The 24178-nt window shown below is 38.6% G+C and overlaps 1 protein-coding gene across 3 annotated transcripts in view; it reads left to right on the top strand.

Moving 5' to 3' along the window:
* LOC139743843 (rab-like protein 6) overlaps nt 1–23926 on the top strand; it is a 110985-nt gene extending 87059 nt beyond the window's left edge. For 2 of the 3 annotated variants that reach the window (XM_071654297.1, XM_071654299.1), the window contains exons 12-14: nt 11126–11246; nt 19381–19523; nt 21011–23926. In XM_071654297.1, coding sequence (XP_071510398.1) covers nt 11126–11246; nt 19381–19523; nt 21011–21337 — 591 coding nt within the window. In that variant the 3' untranslated portion in view covers nt 21338–23926. The remainder of the gene's footprint in view (nt 1–11125; nt 11247–19380; nt 19524–21010) is intronic. The other variant, XM_071654300.1, reaches the window with a different exon arrangement.
* The last annotated feature ends 252 nt before the right edge of the window (nt 23927–24178 follow it).

Raw genomic sequence — 24178 nt, forward strand, 5'->3', positions numbered from 1 at the left:
TGATTCTTAGAGTCTCAGAGCATGGGAGTAGCAGGGATGGATCCAGGAATTCCGTGAGGGGGAGGGGCGCCTTTACAAAATTAAAGGGGGCGCATGCCCTCCCCGTCCATTTTTTCTTTTTATTTCTTTGTTTTAACAAAGAATAGAAAGGGGCGCCCGGTGCGCCTCCATGCACCCAGATCCGCCACTGAGTAGGAAAACTGTTTATTTTAGAAACTATCTTCTGTCTGTTTAAACTATATACATTACATTTAATTAGTATATAATATCTGATCAGTAATTAATTCTACCCACTCCATGTTTCAGATGCTTTGATGTTAATCATGGTCTCAAGTTTTGGTTTACGTTTTCAGTTCCATGACAAATAAATCAATTCACTACAGATCTGAACTTACATGTTATCACATTCCCCTTACTTATGCAATACAGTATACATATCATATTATAAAGAAATATCAAAATTCAGCATTTTCACCCTAAAAATTGAAAAATTCCAGAGGGCTCCTATTCTAATATCAATGAGTAGGTCCTAGGGGATCACCTTTCCAAATTTGGTGCTTTTATCCGCTCTAACTAACAGTAAGCCCAAATGTTGACATTAAGCGACCTGACTAAGGGAATGTGATAACATATCATAAGTTCACATCTGTTGTGAATTTATTTATTTCCGAATTTGATTTCATGTGTGTGTGTGTATGTGTGTATGTGCGTTTTCCTTAAAGATTGCAGGACTCTTACTCTCACAAGGAATCCGTCCACCAAATTTGATGCTTTTATCCGCCGTGTATAAAGCAAGACGATAAAAAAAGTGTGCAACAGAACAAGCGAACCACCACTTTTTAAGTTGAGGGCCGCCCCCTTTGCTCTACCCCTCCCCCAGCCGTTCAGAGACTTTACATTACGCAAGAATATAAACAATGCTTCTACCGCAATGTCCAAATTCAGGTTTTAAGCCAAACCAAAAATAAAGATATATACTAATATTGTCATCGTATCACCTATCTGGAATGTTACATGAAAAGTGAAGGGTTTGCCATAAGTGTCCGCCATTTTGAAATTTGATCTTGTGTGTGTGTGTGTGTGTGTGTGTGTGTGTGTGTGTGTGGTTAGTCTAATATTGTTTCCTAGTCCTCAAGGAATCCGTGCTCCAAATTTTGTGTTATTATCCCCGCGTATAGAGCAAAACGAGAAAAAAAAAAGCATGCAAAAGAACAAGCGAACAACCATATTTTTTTTGTAAGGGGGGGGGGGGGGGTCCCGCCCCTTTTGCCCTACCCCTACCCAAGCAGTTCAGAGACTTTACATTATACAAGAATATAATACTCCTAACGCAATGTTCAAGCCAAGGTTCTAAAGCAAACCAAAAATACAAAAACAAATGTAATATATTGTCATCGCATCACCCATATGACATGAAAAGTGAAGGTTTTGCCAATTAAGTGTCGGCCATTTTGAAATTTGATCTTTTTAGTGTTTTTCTACAAAAATCCCGGAGGGCTCCTACTGTAATACTGTTTAATAGTCCTCAAGGAATCCGCGTGAAAAAAAAAAATGATGCTTTTATCTGTCGTGTAATGGTAATTTCGCTATTAAGCGACCTATTAAATCATACTTACGCAATACAGTATATTATATCATATTATAAAGAAATATAAAAATTCAGCATTTTCACCCTAAAAATCGAAAAATTCCAGAGGGCTCCTACTCTAGTATCAATGAGTAGGTCCTAGGGGATCACCTTTCCATATTTGGTGCTTTTATCCGCCCTGTAACGGTAAGCCCAAATTTTGACATTAAGCGACCTGACTATAGGGGGATATGTCAATTTGTTCAAATGGGCACTATGCCCCACCTGAGGGCCCCCCAGAGGGGCCCACACCCCTCAAAATTAAGGAATCTTAAAAAATCTTCTTTTCTAGAACCAGAAATGATAGAGCTAAGTTAGTACTATGGGTTGGTACATTGATGACTGTAGTTTCCAAAGTGTTCATGGTGGAATCAGGGGTGCCCCCCCCCCCTTGGAACCAAGGAGATTGGAGGGGGTGGGGAGGGGGTGGGGAGGGGTCCTAATGGTTCCCAAATTGTACATTGTACATCCCCAAATGACATGAATTTTCAGACCAGAAGTAATGAGCTACGTTAATACAATGAGTCAGTATATTGATGACTGTTGTTTCAAGTTTGTTCATGATAAAATCAGGGGTGCCACCCCCCCCCCCCCCCCCTTGGGACCCAAGGGAGTGGGATGGGATGGGTCCAAATGGTGATGTAGATTGTACTATGTTCATAACCATTGAAAACCCCTTGATGAATATTCACCAAACTTGACAAGTAGCATCCCAGGGGTTAAGATCTCAATTTGTTCAACAGGGCACTATGCTCCCCTTGGGGGCCCCTAGGGGGCCCAATCCCCTTCCCCCAACATTAATGGTTATTTCCAAATCTTCTTCTCTAGAACCAGAAGTGATAGAGCAAAGTTAATACCTTGAGTTTTTACATTGATGACATTAGTTCAAAGTTTTTAGCTCACCTGAGCCAAAGGCTCAAGTGAGCTATTGCGATCGTTCTTCGTCCGGCATCCGTCGTCTGTTGTCCGTCTTGTGTAAACTTTTTACATTTTCATCTTGTTCTAAAAAACCCCAAAACTGATTTTCACCAAACTTGGCAGGTAGCATCCTTAGGGGGTTAGGATCTCAGTTTGTTAAAATGGGCACCATGCCCCACCAAGGGCGCCCCCAGGGGGGCCCAAACCCCCCAAAATTAAGAAATCTTTAAAAATCTTCTTCTCTAGAACAAGAAGTAATAGAGCTAAGTTAATACTATGAGTTGGTACATTGATGACTGTAGTTTTAAGTTTGTTCATGGCAGAATCAGGGTTGCACCCCCCCCCCCTTGGGACCCAGGGGAGGGGGTAGGGGAGGGGTCCTAATGGGGCCTTAATTGTACATTTTCATCTTCTTCTTGAGAGCCCCATGGCAAATTGTCACCAAACTTATCAGGTAGTATCCCTAGGGGCATATGGTCTCAATTTGTTCAAATGGGCACCGTGTCCCACCTGGAGGGCCCCAAGGGGCCCAAACCTCCAAAAATGAAGGAATCTTTAATTAAAAAAATCTTCTCTAGAATCAGAAGTGATAGAGCTAAGATAATACAATGAGGTAGTACATTAATGACAACTCAGTTTTAAGTTTGTTCATAGCAGATCCAGGGGTGCCCCTCCCCCCTCCCCTTGGGTTCAGAGGGGAGGGGTGGGGAGGTCCAAATGGGGGCCTAAATTGTACATTTTCATCTTCTTCGTGAAAACCTCATGATGGATTTTCACCAAACTTGGCAGGTAGCATCCCTAGGGGGTTAGGATCTCAATTCATCAAAATGGGCACCATGCCCCAACCGGGGGGCCCAGGGCTCCCCCAATCCCCCAAAATTAAGGAATCTTTAAAAATATGGGCCCTTATGCACATTTTAATTTTCTACTTGAGAATGCCTGGTCAAATTTTGGTAGAGCTGTGAGTAATTAAGATTAGTGACTGCGTGAAAGGTGAGCGCAAGACCCCCAGGTCTCTTGTTCATTGCACATCCAACCCACCCCCCCAGTAAGGAATCTTTAAAGATTTTTTCTAGAACCAGAAGTGATTGAGCTAAGTTAATACAATGAGTCAGTATATTGATGACAATTGTTTTAAGTTTGCTCATGATAAAATCAGGGGTGCCCCCCCCCCACCCTTGGGAGCCAAGGGGGTTGGATGGGATGGGTCCAAATGGTGATGTAGATTGTACATGTTCATAACCGTTGAAAACCCCTTAATGAATATTCACCAAACTTGACAGGTAGCATGCCAGGGAGTTAAGATCTCAATTTGTTCAACAGGGCACCATGCTCCCCCTCCCAACACCGTATATTAAAGGGGAAGTCCGGACGATTATCAGCCGTTTCGTGTGTAAAGAACAATATTTCATGAACCTATTACCCTTTTCCCGACGAGAAAAGACCATCAGATACATTTACTATGATTTTTTTTTTAAATAAGGTAATTCTTCATGTTCGAATCCGTCGCGAGCTGCCCTTCGTACTATCTGTCCCAGGATGCATTGCGCGTGACGTATCGGGCGCAGTTTCCTCAGCTGAGAGCACCGCGAGCGAAGCCCAGCTACGCATCGATATCCCATTGCACTGCTGACTGCGGGCGGTATCTGCATGCCTGCATAGGTGTGCCTTGTCGGCGCTACTGCAGGAGACCGTACACCGATTTAGGAGTGCTGTTGCCAAACGCTGTATTCCTTTATTCAAATAATCTTCGTTATATATCTATATAAAATCTTCAAAGATTAATGTAAAATAGTTGCAATGCTATAACATTTTCGTTTAAATTGAAATATGTATGTATTATAATACTGCCGTACTTATTAGTGTCCACCCCATCACTTACAATGCATTAGCTGTTGTCGGGCTGTGCAGGCATACATTTACGTCTGCTGCTGCCAAGTGCTATCACAATCCGCGATCGTTTTTTCGACTTCTGAGTGTGAACAGTCTGAAATCAGTCTGTCAATGTCAGAATTATTGCCTCTTTTGTTGTCCGAGACTGTTGAAAAGTGTGTCTGACGGTGATAAAATACGACAGTATACATGTAACTTGAACCGAGGAAGAAACGCCAGCGCCAGCTTGGTACCGCCGCCGCGCCGCGCCGGTAACTACGACCAGCAGCCCAATACACACAGCGTAATCGGGCTGCGTGTTGTTGCATTCAGGATCATGTAAAGGTAGTATCGTGGATATATATCAATTTAAAATCGAAATATTTCTTCAATTTGAAGACTTACTAGTAAAGTTGAAGTATTGACAACACCCTAACACTTGACACATCGGCATTTTTTTAATGAAGCAATAGATCATGCCGCGTGCATCCGCTGTGTGGTCAGAGACTGTTGAGCGGTACGCTACTACCGCTTGCTTGGCCCGTATCACCGTTGCTCAAGCAGGGCTCCCCCGAGCCAGCTGATGCTCCAAGCAAAAGCAATGTGAGGATGAAACGTCACGCTGTCACGTGATCTTTCTCGCCGGCGTACAGAAATCGAACGGTTACGATTCAAAATTAGTGATGCTAAAAAATCGATTGTGGCGAGTTGGGAGGGTCTTTTTCAAGGAAACTTAGTCATTATGGTCCTTTATTTATGTAGATTTTGGTTAATTTTTTTCAAAATCGTCCGGACTTCTCCTTTAATGAATATTTACAAATCTTCTTCTCTAGAACCGGAAGTGATGAAGGAAAGTTTATACCATGAGTTTGTACACTGATGACTTTAGTTTTAAGTTTTTCATTGCACATCCAGGGCTCCCCCCCCCCCCCTTGGAGTTGGGGGGGGGGAGGGATTCATATGCAGACCTAAATTGTCCTAAATTAAGGAATATTCAATGATATTCTTCTGTGGAATCATAAGTGAAAGAGCTTTAAGTCTTTTTTGTCCCCGCCGAACGAGTTCGAGCAGGGGACTATGAAACGGGCTCCGTACGTGTGTGTGTCCGTGTGTCCGTCCGTGTGTCCTTCCGTCCGTCCGTCCGTCCGTCCGTCCGTCCGTGTGTCCGTGTGTGCGTCCGTGTGTGATCAAAATCTTCAATTTGCTACTTCTGTCATTTATGAGCCAATTTTGATTCTGTTTGCTTTATATGATAGCACTACATGGGAGCTTTGAAACTTCTACACAGAATTTCAGTCGTGACCTTTGACCTTGACCTTTGACCTATATTGTACATTTTGCTACAAAATGCTACTCCTTCGCCATTTCTAACCCGATTTCGATTCCGTTTGCTTTATGTGATGGCACTAGGTGAGGGCTTCAAAACTTGTACACAGAATTTTGACCTTTGACTTCTTTGACCTTTGACCTTGATTTTTTGACCTATATTGTACATTTTGCTACAAAATGCTACTCCTTCGCCATTTCTAACCCGATTTCGATTCCGTTTGCTTTATGTGATGGCACTAGGTGAGGGCTTCAAAACTTCTACACAGAATTTTGACCTTTGACTTCTTTGACCTTTGACCTTGATTTTTGACCTATATTGTACATTTTGCTACGAAATGCTACTCCTTCGCCATTTTTAACCCGATTTCGATTCCGTTTGCTTTATATGATGGCACTAGTTGAGGGCTTCAAAACTTCTACACAGAATTTTGACCTTTGACTTCTTTGACCTTTGACCTTGATTTTTGACCTATATTGTGCATTTTGCTACAGAATGCTACTCCTTCGCCATTTCTAACCTGATTTCGATTCCGTTTGCTTTATGTGATAGCACTAGGTGAGGGCTTCAAAACTTCAACACAGAATTTTGACCTTTGTCTTCTTTGACCTTTGACCTTGATTTTTTACCTATATTGTACATTGGCTACAAAATGCTACTCCTTCGCCATTTCTAACCCAATTTCGATTCCATTTGCTTTATTTTGACCTTTGACTTCTTTGACCTTTGACCTTGATTTTTTACCTATATTGCACATTTTGTTACAAAATGCTACTTCCGGCGGGGACATATGTTACGCACCGCGTAATTTCTACTTTTCCTTGTTTTTTTTTCAAAATTGCATAGTCCAACCTTCTGTAGAATACAATGTACTCGGCAATTATTCTTACCAGTGTGATGGAATATGCAAATGGACACCATGTCCCCAGCTCTCAAAGCTACCCCCCCCCCCCATCTCAAGTTTCCAATGATCTCAGGTAAGAGTCTGCAAGAATGCATGGAAGGTGAATTTGCGATACTCGGGTGAGCGTGAGACCCCCGGGTCTCTTGTTTCTTGCATGGTACAGCGTAGGTACATCTAGATGGACCTCTTCAGCGCGTTACCACATTGCTTATTTCAATGAATGAATGAAGTGGGTGTTTTACATGAGTGAGTTTGAGTAACTCAGACATGGGACGTTCATTTAATGCCCTATCCAAGGGACTGTGTTTTGCCTCCTATTGGAAGGAGTGGTATGATTACATACAACATTGCTCAGCTAGACTTGGGAATCAAACCCAGGTCCTATGGTTTGGGGGGCAGACGCGCTACCAAATGAGCCAAAGTACCACCCTAGAGAGAGATAGAATTAAAGCATTTAATATTATGTGATACTGTTCCCTTTGATCTGACCTGTACAGACTGCCAAATTTCATTGAAATAGATGAGTTATGTGCCTGTTGTTTTTTTATGATGGTGCCTTTAATTCTTTATAGGCAAGAAGATGTATAGTGGAAGGTCTGATTACTGTATTCACTGGCAATAAGGCTGCACCACTGCATAAGCCACATCCCGCATTTGGCGTCAAAAAAAAAATACAGAAGAAATCTATTCCAATCAAAATTGTTGTCACTTTCCTGAACTTTGAAAGCAAACAGTACAAACTGAATGATGCAAGCTTTATGCCAAGATTCTGAAGAATAATTGAGCTTGTAACATGAAGAATGATTGAGCATGTCTGCACAGATGTTGATGTATGAAATTGTGAAATGTATCAAATTGTGAAATAGGTTCATGTTTTCATACACACATGCTGTGTAGTGTGCTATGCAGAAGCCGATGTAATCCGTGAGATAACACTATAAGCCAGTTTGGAGTTAGCTCATAGGCACATTGATACAAATGACCTTTCCAGAGGCTCCAACCCCAACCACCTTCTGATCTGGAGATTCTCCCACCTGAAACCCCTAGCATACGGGAGACTCCAACTTGATGTGCGCTAACGAGCATGAAGCGCGAAGTTCCTTGTGGCCAGGGGCCAGGGCCCACTCAAGGGCCCTGGAAGCTCTAAGATTCTCGATGCTTTCTCATGCTATCCAAGGCTTATTTTTGATCATACGATCAGCTGACGATGGCAATAAGTAAGAAATCATTTCGAGTGGGAGACACAGAGCCAGGGTGGGAGAAATTAAATCTCAAGCGAGAGAACTGGAGATTTTGCAAAAATGGGCTTTCGGCGGGAGATCTCCCGTGGAAAGTGGGAGAGTTGGAGTCTCTGCCTTTCTTTTTTCCTCAGTCAGTTAGGGGCACTTCACTCATTTTCAAAGCAACATAGTGCATAAAGCCCAATGCCCTTTGTGCGAGCTGGCGCGAACTGGAGCAATCTCTTGCGAGAGCTGCAGTGAGGTCGCACAGTGGGCGACGACCAAACAAAAGCTTGCATCAGCTCGCCACTGCAAAGGTGAGGTCACTTGAGCTTGCAGGGTTTTGGACACATTCAAAAAATGTTGAGACCTGCGGTTCGGTTGCACCAACTTGCAATCTGGGCGCACATTGAGTGACCCCAGCTCGGCCTAGATCACAAGCATTCTAGCCTAACTGCTCGTCCTTCCAAAAGGGTAGAAAACTCAGAGAATTTGTGGGAAAGTTGAGTTTTAAAGACAAAGTCAAGTCCAGTTACAAGTTGTCTGATGAGAAAGATTAAGATCTCTCAATTATAACAGTGAAAATTTGACCAGAATCAAAGAAGAAAATTATGACATTGTTAAATTTCACCAATTTCTGCAGAACAGTTCTTGTACAGTTTATATTTATTATGCCTCCGCCAACGAAGTGGCCGGAGGCATTATGTTTTCGGGTCGTCTGTCCGTCCGTCCTTACGTACGTCCGCTCCGTTTTGTTTTTGTCGATATCTCAAGAACCGTGTGGTGGTTTTACATCAAACTTGGTATGAGGGTATATCCTGGGGGGATAATACTTTGTTTGGATTTTAGGGTCAAAGGTCAAAGGTCACAGGTTATTTTGTGAAAAAAAGTTGAAAAATTCATGTTTTTCTCTGTATCTCGCAAATGGTTCAAGGTATCTTCATGGAACTTAGTATATATGCTTGTTCCAATGGGCAGTGATTATCTAGGGAATTTGGGGTCATGGTTCAAAGGTCAGGGGGTCAAAGATCAAGGTCAACTCCTCAAAATATCACTCCTTTTCTTATATTTATGCCATGCCTGAAGTTTTGTGTTTTTTTTACTTGATGTATGCATGTATTACCCAATATATATTCTGTGGGAAGTTTCTTGCCAAAAGGTCAAAGGTCAAGTGAAAGTGCTAAATTGCACCTTTTCCTCCATATCTTGAAAGTAACTCAAGGTATCATCATGAAACTTACATATTTATGCATGTTCAACCTAACAGTGATTCTCTTTGGAACTGTGAGGTCAAAGGTCAAAGGCCAGGTTTAGATAATGCTCTTTTACCATTTGATACTGAAATTATACTTTTTCTCAATACCTTGAAAATTACTCAATGCATAAACTTATAAAAGGGTCAAAAGTCAAGTAAAAATCATCAGTTCCCCAAATACCTGCACTCTGACGTTTTAATCATTCGTCAAATTGAACCTACTTCTAGGAAAGTGAACATCTAGCACATTTGTGGCAAACCTGTCATTTTAATATTTTGCCAATTGTGTGAAACTGTCATCACTCATTGTGCTATAGACCTATTAGGAGAACCATGCATTATGGCGGAGGCATATCAGTCGCCGTAGCGATATTTCTTGTATGCAAATGAGTTCATAATGTCGGCACCCCAATTTTTCATTGCTTGTGTACAAAAGTAATGACATTTATTCAATGTTTCTGTTATTAAAGCATAACATATGATGTTATACCTAGTTGAATAGCTTGAATAATGGTGCAGTTAGACACTATCATCAGGATTTGAGAACCAAGCAAAATAGTGCTTAAATGATAAACTGGAAATGTGAAAATCTATTAACAACATATGTGGCAAATTTTGAAAAAATGGAATCATAACTACACTATTTGCATATTCATATTGACTGTTAACGAACTTTTAACAAAACAAAAAAATTATGAAATTTCAAACTCGTGGCGATCTGGTGGAAGCTGGTGCAAGTTCAAGGTCAATTTCAACTCATGCCAGATGCAGGCTCAGGTCACACAGTGGGCTTTGGGCTTTAGCTTTATATAACAATTTTAATGAGATTCATCAATCCTGGTTACTCAACAACAATTGCATCCCAAAGACCAACCTTAATTCTCCCAAGTATAATAAATATACAATACATGAAGCATGAACATTTCTGGCTTTTATTTTTATCTGTAGTATTACTTTCATTATAAAAATAATCATCATTATTCTTGTATTTGTTTACAACTGATTTGTGTCTCCATTAATTTGTAGCTGAAAGGAAAGAAGTGTAGGTACACAAATAGATTTTTTTTTTTAAACACCCTTAAGATATTTTGTAGCTGTACATACTGTACATGTTATGTACTTTGTACTGCTTTTATTGTTAATTTTGTGGGTCAGCTTATATATTCAAATTTAAAGGAGAACTCCGGATAATTTTCACACTTTCACATTTGAACAACTATAAATTGGTTATAGTGGATACAGAGTTACAGAATTTATAGTGATTTGCTATGTGAATAAGGAATAAGAATGTTTTCAGAATTGATGACAAATCATAATGAACAAGGAGGATAACAAAGTAGCTTCACCATGAGAATGCATGAGTGTTGGCTCTATGAAGCAGAACAAAAGAAAGCATGCATATATTCTACACAGGTGGCCTTCTTACACAAGCGGTATCGTAAAGTAATTACATTGCTGCAATATATTTTCTAAAATATGTAAACATCCTGCTCATGCATTCGTAGAGGGAAGCTGCTATGTAATCATCCTTGTTCAGTGTAATTTGATTTCATTTTTTAGAGCCTTGGTTCTCTGCTCAAAGGCCACAATAAACTCCCACAAATCTAAACATAGAGCTGTCAAGTTATGTACTACATGATGTGAAATTATAAAAATTGCCTAGACTTCCCCTTTAACAGCTTACTTCAGTGTAGCCTCTTGTAGGAGAAATGCAGTTGTCAATGAAAGTGGGACACTGTTGCTTTGTCTCTTGAATAAGGATAGTATTTATTGGCTTGTGTCATTGCTGTGGTCACAACTTTAACCACTTGTGAAATTGTCTGATGAGTTCTTACTAGTGAAATCTTATGCTAGCAAAATGTATGGCTCATACATTATGCTACTGACAAAACACTGCCAGCATTGTGTTGACAAACTCTTTCCTCTCTCCAACTTTTCTCTTTCCCTCTATCTCCCTCTCTTCTTCCCCGCTTTGTCTCTTATTGTTATGGAGTACCTACAGGCATCAAGAATGTCCAGTCAGGGAATGTCCTCTCCTACAAGCCTTGGTCTGACACTCGAGTTGGCAGATCTGAACTTCCTGGAGAGTGTTACCTCAAATCCTGCTAAGAAACCTGTTTCACGTAAGAACATCATATGTCTACAAATACTCTGAGAAACTTATAGTCTCTTTAGTGATTGTAAATTGTGAATTTTATACTGCACATTTTCTATGAGAATATACTCAATTGGGATGTGTGATGTATGTCTTGTATGAGCTCGTATGTGTAGAAAAGCTTCCTCCTTGATCAAATCACCTGGAAGGCAGGGCTCCTGGAAAAAAAGAGAGGATATTTTACCAATACCTCAGCATGACATCTCTTCTCAGTGTGGTAGAGAACCACATCTATAAAGGTATATGCGTTAATATCAGTTTGACATGAATATATTCAGAAGAAAAAGATTACAAGTTAAACTCTTACTAGTTACGTAGCAAATAAAATCATGTGGATAGTTCATGAAATTGCAAATGAGGCTTCTATGATATATCCAACACAGACATACATTTGTAGGCAGCTATATTGATCTTTCTTATACAAGTATCACATACCAGTTAATTTAACCTTTTATGTGCCATAGAGTCAAATGTGCACACATTTCACACACAAACCTATGGACAGGAGATTGATCTGGCATGCAAAGGGTTAGCAGTGTTTTAGGTGATAGGCTATCCGCATATCAGCGAAGAGCATAAGCTTTAACCTGGATATTTTTAGTAAAAAGCTGATTTTTTCAGGAGAGGTCCACAAATATGTCTAGAATAACACACTACAAGTGTATAATGACGGCAAGATTATACAGTCATCTTGATTATGCAAATAAGGGTCAAAGTTCTTATTTGAAAAGGTCAATGTTAAGTCATTTACCATTTGCAGATAAAACAAAAACCCAGCTGTAGTGCTTCAAAATAGTTCTAAAATGTGAGTTAGGATAGAAACTACCATTGTAAAAAAAGGTAATCAATATAATCATTGTTAGGTATTGTTAAATAATTATACAAAATGTGACCAATACATGTAGTTATTTTAAATTTGTTTCTAGACTTGTAAAACCGTCTACAGTTAGGATTTTATCGTAAAGCCTTATTACAAAATATTTATATGGTAAAACTTTTAGTGATACAATTGACCTACACATATGCATCAAATGATCATTCCTTGTTGTTGACCAGAATTTAAGAAGTTTATGGTGTAAGAGATCTTGCTTAGAATTGGCTCAAGACATATCTCGCTCACAGAAGGTCCAACGTGCGAATTGATGGCAAATCATCAGTGGATGTTCCACTTGAATTTGGAGTCCCACAGGGCTCGATGATGGATCCTCTCCTGTTTACGTTGTATCTCAAACCTGTAGCTGATATTTTTTATAAGCATAAAATTCGTTATCACATGTATGCAGATGACATACAAATCTACCTGACATGTGACCCATCTCAGAGAGACAATGTAAACCAGACATTAAGGAAGATGTCAACTGTTATGTCTGAGATTAGAAAGTGGATGCTGAGGAATAATTGGAAATTGAACCAAGAGAAGAAGCAGTTCTTTGTCATATTTTCCAGATCACACCAAACACATCTGCAAAATGTGAGCATTTGACTGGATGATGTAGTGCTGAAGCCTTCGCCATCTGTTCGCATACTGGGACTGGGAGTTGTCTTTAACAGCCAAATGACTACCGATAATTAGATAACGAGGTCACCAATATGTCGTGTACTATCAGATATCATTTGAAGAACCTGGGTCACATTATAAAATATCTTGATGAGTCTTCTGTGCATGATGCAGTGAGAGGGCTTGTACTCTCCAGACTAGATTATAGTGTAAAGCTACATGGCACTACATCACAAAATCTCTAATGTTTACAGCTTCTCCAAAATCATACTGCTAAACTAGTGTATAACAAACCGAGGTTTATCCATGTGACACCCCTTATGAATAATCTGCATTGGCTTTCCATCTCTAAGAGAACTGAATTCAAGACTGCTACACTTGCATGTAAAGCCCTTCATAATAAATACCAGCGTATCTTTCTGAGCTCCTCCACATCCGTCAGGCAACATATAACCTTAGGCCCACCACACGTACTGTGCTTACCATCCCAAGAACCTGAATAACAGCTTGACGTCAGCCTTAACCCTATTCTAACTAGGCCATGGGGTGAAGCTGAAAAAGAGGCTTAGAAAATGGGTTTCGTTCCAGCAACACTGGCACTACTTTCTGAATGCGGAAATGTGATGTTTTGTACATCCTAAATATACTGTAAAAAGTTCTCCTCGAAATATCCTGCAGTTTTTGCGAAAATCCATATTTTATAAACTGCGACCAGCAGCCCAATACACATATCGTAATGGGGCTGCGGATTGTAGCATTTAGGATTATGACAGAATAGTATCGCGGACAAATGTCAACCTTAAATCGAACAAAAATTCTTCAATTTGAAGACTTACAAGTAAGGTTGAAGTATTGACAACAGGGTTCGTGCAAGGTTTGGTTCTACAAATAGTCATTTTCTGTTCGAATTGATGACTTAATATGACTAGGTCGAGAGGAATCTGGGAGAGCTACGCAGAATTGACGGTCAGCGCAGGCGCACACATCACTGCGCACAAATTTCGAATCCATTGACTGGATGTAGATGTCTGTGTGTGCATGCGCTGGCCGTCAATTCAGTGTAGCTCTGCCAGTTTCCTCTCGACCGAGTCACATTTAGTCATCAATTTGAACAGAAAGGAACTATTTGCAGAAGCAAACCTTGCACGAACTCTGTTATCAATACTTCAAATTTATTAATAAGTCTTCAAATTGAAGATTTTTTCCGGATTTTAAGTTGATATTTGTCCGCGATAAAACATCCGTCATGATCCTGTATGCTACAGTTCACAGCCCCATGACGCTATGCGTATGGGGCTGCTGGCCGCAGTTATGCGTATGGGGCTGCTCGCCGCAGTATAGTTCCCATAGTGTTTCTAAGCTGAAATACATATGCACATTTGTAAAGCACTGCTTTTAGCCATATACCTAGAAAAAAAAGTGAAGTTTTGGTTTAATAGTTGCATTGTATCTCATGTTTCAGTTTTTCCTGATGCTGGCTATGCAAAGGAGGACAAGAGCAAAGTGGTTCGAGACCGTATGAGAGAGAGCACTGACTGACCGTCAGAGGTCAAGGCAAATGCCTTATATTCTGTTCAAAGACATGTTATTAATCAAATGACTAATCATTCAAGGCAAAAAAAGAAAGAAAAAAAAATCAGTGCGTTTGTTTGTGTGTGTGTCCGCGTGCATGTGGGAGAATCTTATTGTACACACACACACACACACACACACCCTCACATGCACACACACATACGCACACACATAGTTATGAAGATTCAATATACCCAAGTGTATTAAAATATTATTCTACATGCCTTTGCCATTTATCACATCAGCATCATAAAAAAGATTATCATAAACATGAACACACACAATGATATAATACATGTATTGATCAGTGCATTACACATACACAGGTGCATAAAAACGCTGACATATTATATACACTCACACGCACACATACAAACTCATTTACACACATGAGACATTACTATTAAACAGATCATATTGTTTATCAGTAAACATGTTTTTATTTTCTTCTTCTTCTTCTTCTTCTTAAGAAGCTTTAATATACTTAGATCACATAGCAATCACGTTGTTCATGAAATATTATACAGTACTTTAGAAAATTTAATCTTCATAAAATTTCCTGAAGTTTTCATTGCTATTATTAGGTTACAACATGGTGGGACACTACCTCCTTTCATGTAAGATAGCTCAAAATGATAATCAGTCAAATTTTCTAGTTTTAATAAATTTCCTGGAACATTCCATGGTCCAAATATCCTTGAAAGGGTGTAAAAGTTTTGAAAAATGCCAATATATAAAATAAAGGCAAAATTATAGTTTACCCATTCATGAGTGAAACATGTAGGATTCTGTATTGGAGGCAATGTGTACCTGAAAATCTTGGAGAGAATAAAACAGGTTTGGCATTAAAAATTATGATAACATTGCAATTAACTTCCAATATCAGAGGATCTGTGCAAACCTGACTCAACTTATGCACAATTTTCATTTGGCTGGTATTAGTTTTAGCAAACTGATTTTGTACTCACACCTACATTGTACTGACCTTTCTACATGAACATTCTGTTTCAGTATCAATAATAGTTACATTTTTTTTCCCCAGAGTGGGAGAAACAAATTTTAATCGTAGTCATTCAGTTTTATGAAAAAACCACACTTAGGAAAACATCTTTGTTCTTAAAATAATTCAACCCTAATCAAATCATAATAGTGGGCAGAAATGTTTGCTAAAGGGCGAACAATCACATACTGAGGCAAGGAGTCAAAACATGTTGCATAAACATTGGCATTCAAAATACAGGAAGCAATCTGTATTACAAAGACATTTTATCATGCACAACTTTGGTAAGATGTCAATTCTTGAATATCAATCACATTGACCAAAGCATTGGTGCATATACAGTACATTCTGTTGTTTCTGAACTTTGCACTGAAGTTCTTTGTGTATGTGTGTGAATGTTTCAGTGGTGTATATATATATTGCTCCATTTTATCAAGGACAACTTATAGTAACATGACGATGTTTTCATGCTTCAATATCAATCATATTAACCTATTTCCCTTGGCAAGTACCGGTAATGAGCAGGTTGACTCTGTTGCAAATGATGCATTTTACAGGCAACACAGCAGAACCTGAACAGCTTCCAGAAGAAAATCTTGATCTTGCTGTGAGCGTCTTAGGGGAGGAAACAGATGCTCCTGCTGACGGACCAGGCTCCTCCTTCAGCTTTCGTTTCCTAGCGAGATTCAGGCGTTTGCTATCTATAAACCTCTTGTAGCACGTTTCATGGAATCCTATTTAATACAATGGAGAAATGAACAGCAATGATTAGCCGTTGGATTTTGTTAGGGGGAAAAAAAGGCTAAACGCTAGAGGGAGGGGTTGAACATTACACTCAATATATCATTAAATGTACAGTAGACTATTGACTGCAAATATATTTGAATCTTGTAATTACCAATAAGCCCTAGTACTATGCCAGGTAATCGTTAACACCTCATGATCATTGTCATCATCAACTACTTCAACTTGTACTTGCAGTGCAATTACTGATTTTAAATTACATCTACAGCTTTCAGCACCTGATCACATGCAATATCAATTATCATAATTATGAATACAACTGCCTTATCATCATTAATACTAGTAATCCTTGGCCTTTCACTATCACCACCACCCACTGCTTTATAGTTTGGCACAACATAATGGTAATCATATGTTTTAGGGAGTTTAATTGTTGAAATTATGTTATTGTCATTGTTGGTTTTTTAGACCTATTTATATCAAATATTAATAAGTTAATTTAATGAGATGCTAAATGTGTGTTTTGAGGGGAGATTCGCCAATTTCGGGGTGAGAGAAACAGGATGGATATTTAATATTAATACTCCATGGCCATGATTATGAAAATATAAATTTACATGCAGTTTAAACCTTTTTCAATCCAGTCCTGTGTGTCAAGGCTTTTACAAAACAATATCACCGATCAGCTACATCAACCTACAACCTGGGCTGTACATAGAACAACATGTAAAATTACATCTAGGCTACATTATAACGGGGCTATGCCATGCCAAGGTGAAATTCAAGATAATTTATCTAAAATGTAACAGACAGGCTAACGGCTAAGCTACTGCATTAGCGCCCATTATAACATACACAAGCAACGTTCATAACATAGCTAACGTTGTACTTGTAGTCATCATGGTCATTAACATTATGCATATGAGAGAGACTGCACTGCAGTGTCGACTGCTACGACTGTACGCACGTAAACTAACCCGTAAATTATCCTATGTAGGTTGCAGTCAGTCCCCCTGAGCAGCTGAATCACTTCGTTCTGGTCTGCGATTTCACGGTCTCCCCCACTCAATTTGATCCACTCTTTGGCACACAAAATAGGTTTCGTCTATCTTAGGTTTGTCATAGCCGTGAAATTTTCAAACTTCATCGATGTTACATGCATGATAACGCATCTTAAAAGTTTCGGCAGAGCAGACGACGTAGACGCGTCGACAGGCTCACAGGGGGCGGCCATTTTGACTCGTAAACAATAATTCTCGATTCGGATTGGATAACATACATCACATGATCGTTCGCGGATGAATATCGTACGCGGCAAAGTGTACATATTCAGCTCCTCAGTGACAAAAAAGTTCACTGTTTCCCCCTAAATTACCAAAATACTGCAGGAGGGTTTGTGTCGAACTTTTTCCTGTATCCTTTTTGGTTATTTGTTTACATGTAGCTGTGGAGAAATTTTAGTGCCGCAGTTGTCGGAACGAAACAAGCGAAAAAACCAGCTCACCCCATGGCCTAAACTGGGCTATTTGAGACCAAGTTTTTACTGAGGGGGGGTCAATTTGACCCCCCCTTCAGATCTCGGCCACCGATCACGCGATCGCTGCGAAATTTTGCCTTAAGATAGAGCTGGATGTCAACTACAAGATTACATTGTCATACAATAGAAAAATATTGCCTTTCTATTTTTAATAAATTAATTATGCAAATTTGTGCATGAAATCATATTTTCACCTATAACTCCATTAAAAAGACTGGAGGATTGCTAAATTTTTGTGTCAGAATTCCTCAAGACACATCAAACAATTTTTGTGTAAAAAAATAGCTCAATTGAAATTAATTTCTTTTGTTTTTCATTGTTTTGTTAATTTCTTATGTATTTTATTGTTTTTTCAACCTTTTGTTTTCTATTGTGTTTTTGCCAAAACTTGTTGCAGGCACTTTTTCAGGCTTATCTACACTAGAATTGATTAATTTCAATGGTTAAAAGTTGAAATAATCTAATTTATATCAATTTAACCAAAAAACACAATTTGCATTGGATTTGCACACGATATCATGAATTTGAGCTGTTTTTTGGTTGACATGCATATGCAAAACATTACGTAACTTCAAAACGGTGTACGCGGACGTCGCAAATTCGGTCTCAAAATATGCGGGAGACTTCAATGAAAAAAGTCGTGAAACGACGTGGCAAAAGCTTTGCACGTTGCGAAATCGTGGCGCGAAGCGTCGAGGGGGGGGGTCAATTTGACCCCCCCCCAGTTAGAATAGGGTTAAGTATTGCAGCACCACAATCCTGAACACTCTCCCCATAAACATCCAATCAGCAGTTAACACAGATCAATTTTAAAAAAAAAAATGTCGAAAACCTTTTTTTTTTTTTCAAAAGTAAGACCTCATTATAGCTCTTACTTAATTCCAGTGCAAGTGATCTGACAGTTTAAAGTCACTATTTATTTGTTTTGCTTTGTCCTTTCTCTGTTTTGTTTTGTTTTGTTTTGTAAATGTTGATTTCATATATTTTGTTAAAATTCTTGAAGCGCTTTGAGTCTGTATAGAATAAGGGCTGTATAAATATTGGTTAGTAAATGTGTTAACTTGAACATTTTTAAATTACTGCTCACAATGGTAAACAGTCCCTTTAAAGCTGAGAATGCCCTGAAAACATTTTATTGTCATGCTTCATTTTGTTCGTGTCGAAGATCTCTTGGTAAATATACAGTTAGGTAGCTTGTAAATTACTCCCACATCTACACACACATATGATTACATAATTTTCTTTTGTCTTGCATTACAGAAACAACTTGTCTAAACATATTGTAACTTTTGCATTTACATAGACTCACCTAAATTGTTATTAACATTTTTCAGTATACCTCAAGTCTGTATATCACATCCTTTCCGTGAAAATGAGAGTCGACTTTGAGATTTGCTTTAATATATAAGAGTGTCATTGCTTTTTAATTAATAACACCATACATGTACATAGTACTGCTTCGATTGCTAACTGTCCCCTTTTAAGATGTGTCGATCATGGGCGACCGATATCTGATGACCCTCCAGAGCATCACCTAACTCGTCTTAAAGGGATGAGTTTCATATCTCGTTCTAATTTTGTTTTGTCTCTTAATGCAAGAAGTACGAACATCCAATTTTGACAAGTATGATATTTTAAAGCTAAGAATCTTTTTTCCATTGTTCATTCTTGACATTCTAGACATTTGTCTCGAAAACTTACATGTCATCATTCCTGTGGCAATGAGATCTGTGGCTTTCACTTACTTGCAGGAAATGTTTCAAGGGCCAGTGATGAGTTTGATGTCTTAGTTGATGTGGTACAAGATGACATCAGTGAGAGTGAGACAAATACCAGTACTAGCACCAGCAGCTCTGCTAGAAAGAAAAAGCACAAGAGCAAGGACAGAGAAAAGGTAAAAAAAAAACACCCACACACACACACACACATATTGACTATTCACATAAAGAAATAGTGGCATGACAGTTTTGGTTCTCTCCCTGATGAAAATTGTTGTGCCAATACATGTATAGCATTCTGCATTTCAGTAACGTACACCAGCTGCTTATCATTGATATATAATGTGTAAATGGCAATCTTTAAGTATTTTCCAAGGTATGACTCACAGAAGTTTAAGCACTCTTTAGGCACGGTCAGACTGGCAAAAGATCGAAAAGTTTAAGATTGCAATCTTTAAGATCTCTAAGTTTTGCCAGTGTGACTGCAAACTTCAGCGAAACTTCTCATGTACAGATGTGCAGTGTCACGTCACATTCACTAGCCATCAGACAGCGCACTCTTGCTTGGGCCCGTACCAATGGCCCAAACTTCGCAATCTTAAAGGGGCCCTGAAATCCAAATGCATGTTGATTTGTGTTGATTTATGATACCGTCAACATCACTTTTGCGGCGAAACAAATATCTAGAAACGTTCCATATATTTTTAACGATTTTTTTTTCTTCTATTTTTCTTCAGATTACTTGGGAACGCCCACAAAAAATCCTTGCAAACCAATATTCCTCAGATGACCTCATCTGTCAATCATTGCTAAAGTACTGAAATGTTTAACAAAAGACATTGGAATGCACCTTACCCTCGACTCAGCATAAGTTACATGACCATTGTTCCCTCGCCATGTCTTTTGTTACTCATATTAATATCACAAAAACATGTAACTTAATATGCTGAGTCGATGGGGAAGGTGCATTCCAATGTCTTTTGTTAAAGGAATATTGGTTTGGAAGGATTTTTTGTGGGCTTTCCCAAGTAATCTGAAGAAAAATAGAAGAAAAAAATCTTTAAAAATGTATGGAATGTTTCTAGATATTCTTTTCACCGCAAAAGTGATGTTGAGGGTATCATAAAGCAACACAAATCAACATGTATTCGGATTTCAGGGTCCCTTTAAACTTCTCAATCTTTTGCCAGTCTGACCGTGCTTTTTCTTGTGGCTTGTTTTCAACACTATTGCTCTTAGAGAGAGGGAAGAAGTCAGAGTCCTCTACATCCATATTCGAAATCTTGAAACTCTTTACTACAAATGTTTGGATGAATTAAATACGCCAAGGAGCTGTGGGCCTATAGAGTGCAGTTATAATGAGCATTTTCAAAAATTTCATTTAGATTTTTTCTTTCTCTTTCTGCTCATTTGATTTTCCTGTTTTACTGCTGTCAAGTGCTTTTTAATACATTTATGTGAATTTGTGATTCATGTAAAAATACATAATATTTTCTGCCCATCAGAAAGTGCTAGTGGATGTGTTTAAAATACAGTGTTCATAACTCCTTAAAATGTCTTTTTTAGATTTTTGCAATGACAGCAGTTACTCTTATGTCAAACATTCTTTAATTCATGAAAATAAAACAACAAGCTAGATAAAAACTTTCTCTTCAACTGCCAGGATCAAGAGAAAAGCCATAAGAAAGAGAAGCACAAAAAGCATCGTGATCATGATAGAAAACGGGATACAGTAGAGGGGCATGGTCAGGAGGCTGTTCATGATGATGCTCAGAAAAGGAGGAAGAAGAAAAACAGCAGCAGCAGTGTGAGCAATTCAAGCAAGAGCAGCAAAAGGAAGAACTCTTCTGAGAAGAAGGAAAAAAGAGGAAGTGAAGCTGGAGGAGTTGAAGAAGCAGCAGGGGGCAGAGAAATGGAAGACACAGCTGCCTTAGAGGCCTTTCTAGAAGGTATGGATGAGGCAACAATGGGGAATTATGAGCAGTTTTGAAACATTGTAATCATTGTCACCTTCCCTTTAATACTTTGACAGTGAGTCATAGCTCATTTATGTGGAATATTTTTGTAGGGATCAAGCAAGACAAAGGGTGGAAATTGACACTGGAGTGCACCAAGAGATATTCAACCACTGGGTAATGTAGGAATCAATGCAAGTGGTAAACACTCTGCATGGTCTGTGGAAAGATGCTGGGAATTTTGCATTGTGCAATATCACAAATTTCCTCTACAGTTTTGTTATATATATTAGTAAGTTTTGAGATGGTTGTACAGTACTCCCATATCACATTCTGCTGTGCCAACACCTTTTTGACTTCTATTTGACTTCAAAGAATCTAATGGCTGTGTAAGTTTGTATGTAATTTTCAACAGTTATGAAGTTGCTCATACTCTTGCAAATACAACCTTTACTAGACAATGACATACACTGTATTGTGATGTAATGTAAAGCAAAATACCTTTGTCTGAACTGCTGTTTTCTTTCTTAACTGTTCTTTTTTCACTTTTCTTTACTTTGAAGGGAGACACATTGCACTACTTAGAGTGAATTTGTGTAGTCATACTTCATACCTCTTCATACAATGTATCTTTTTACTTTTATGCTGTTGCATTGTCTTTCATGTACAAGATACTATCAAAGCATCAGAATCCATTCCTTGCAATGGAGATTTATGAGCAAATAGACAAATTGATTGGTGTCAATTATCATTATCTTCTATGCCTTTGCCATGAAGTGTCACCGGAGGCATTATGTTTTCGGGCTGTCTGTCCATCCTTCCGTCCGCTCTTCCGTCCGTATTCAATTTTGTGGACAGTGCAACTCAAAAACCGTTTGAGGTATCCTGATGAAACTTAGCATATATGTGTATTAGTGGACAAAGTCGTGCCTTTCAACTTTTGGGTGCACATGCTGGAGGTCAAAGATCAATGTCAATTGCTCAAAATTTCACTATTCCCCCCATATCTCTGCAATCCCTGAAGGTATTTTTTGAAACTTTGTAGTGAATACATGTACTACCCACCAAGGATTCTTTAGAGAAAGTTCAGGCCATGAGGTCAAAAGTCAAGTGAAAATGCTAAAATTTTACTTTTTCTCTATATCTTGGAAATAGTTCAGAGTATCTTCATGGAACTTGGTACATGTGCATGTGCTGCCTGACAGTGATTTTCTTGGGAATGTGGGGGTTATTGGGTCAAAGGTGAAGGTCAAATCCTCAAAATTTCACCATTTCCCCTACATCTATGCTATGTCTGAAGGTATTTTCTTGAAACCTATTGTATACATGTATTACCAGCTAGAGATTCTCTGGAAAGTTTTTTGACCAAAAAGCCATGTCAAGTGAAAATGCTAAATCTCTCCTCTTCCCCGATATCTTGGAAGTGGCTGAAGTTATCGTCATAAAACTTACCTGTACTAAAGTGTAGTTCATACATTTGTATGCATGTACTGCCTTAGAGTGAATCTCTTGGGAATTAAAGGGTCATGTGGTCAAAGGTCAAGGGTCAGAGGGCAGGTTATAATGCTAAATAATTCCACTTTGTAATGCTGAAATTACGCTTTTTCCATAACTTGGAGATTACTGAATGCATAAACTTATAAAAGAGTCAGAGGTAAAGTAAAAAATTCATCAAATCCCAAATACCTGGTATACCCATTCATCCAAAATTAAATTTAGTTCCAGAAAAGTAAGTACTCAACACATTTGTGATAATCATGTCATTTAAATTTTTTTGCCATTCATGTGAAAATGTCATCACACATTGTCAAGTCATACATAGACCTAGTGGGAAAACCATGCATTATGGCGGAGGCATACCAGTCGCCATAGTGACATTTTTATTTGTTATTTCTAAAGCTAATTAATTTTGACCTTTCTCTTGTCAAAGATGGAAAGCACTTTTGTAAGCTAAGAACATTCAGATAGTGTCACATAAACAAATGATATGTGTGCAACAAATCAAGTGTAATAAAATCCTTGGTTTTAGTGGCCACCAAAGCAGTGTTACAGACAGTGATCATCTCTGCATCTGTTTACCACATGCAAAGATTTTCATCTTACCATTTTTTTTGTCCTTTCCATTTTCCTTCTGTCTTGTTGCAGGTTTTTGATTTTGGGTGTGAAAGAGGTATAATATGCTTTTACGTCAGCTCACCAGACAAATTTTATACAATATGGTGTAGGTGTGTGTGCGTGTGTGTGTGTGTGTGTACTTGTGGGAGATGTTTAATGCTCTTTCATTGCCTTCCATAGTTATTACTTACATTTTGATTTGTTGTGCATTACGTATAATTAATCTTTCTTTATTAAGCCAATTAATTTAACACAGCATTATACCGATAGTTCTGACACAAGGTATTGCCAAAGCTAGTATATACTAACTCTTTTGTATGGCACCCTTTTGCTTTACATTTTCATTGTATTGCTCACATTTATGAGTTCCATGTTTTTTAATCAGCCGGTATTATTGGTCAATTTCTGGCTTGTGTGGTGGGGTTTTTCAGTAACAGGGTGTTTAAATCTTGTCACATTATACAATATAGTAGTTTCATAAATACCAGGGGGGTGTTTCATAAAGCTGTTCGTAAAGTTACGAACAACTTACTAGCGACTGGTGATCAGTTCTGATGTGCTATACTTATCAGAATTTCAATAATTCAGCACAAGAACTGATCACCAGTTGCTCGTAAGTTGTTCGTAACTTTATGAACAGCTTTATGAAACACCCCCCAGGTTTATTTTGCTTTTCCCCCTTGTAATTTCATTTAAAAGGAGAGGCTAAAAGATAGACCTAATGATGGATGTGTATATTTTTTTTGGTACTAACAACACAC

Source organism: Diadema antillarum, unplaced genomic scaffold (genome assembly GCF_040938485.1).
Source record: "Diadema antillarum isolate AM-2024a unplaced genomic scaffold, OU_Dant_1.0 seq00001115_RagTag, whole genome shotgun sequence".
NCBI classification, from domain to species: domain Eukaryota; kingdom Metazoa; phylum Echinodermata; class Echinoidea; order Diadematoida; family Diadematidae; genus Diadema; species Diadema antillarum.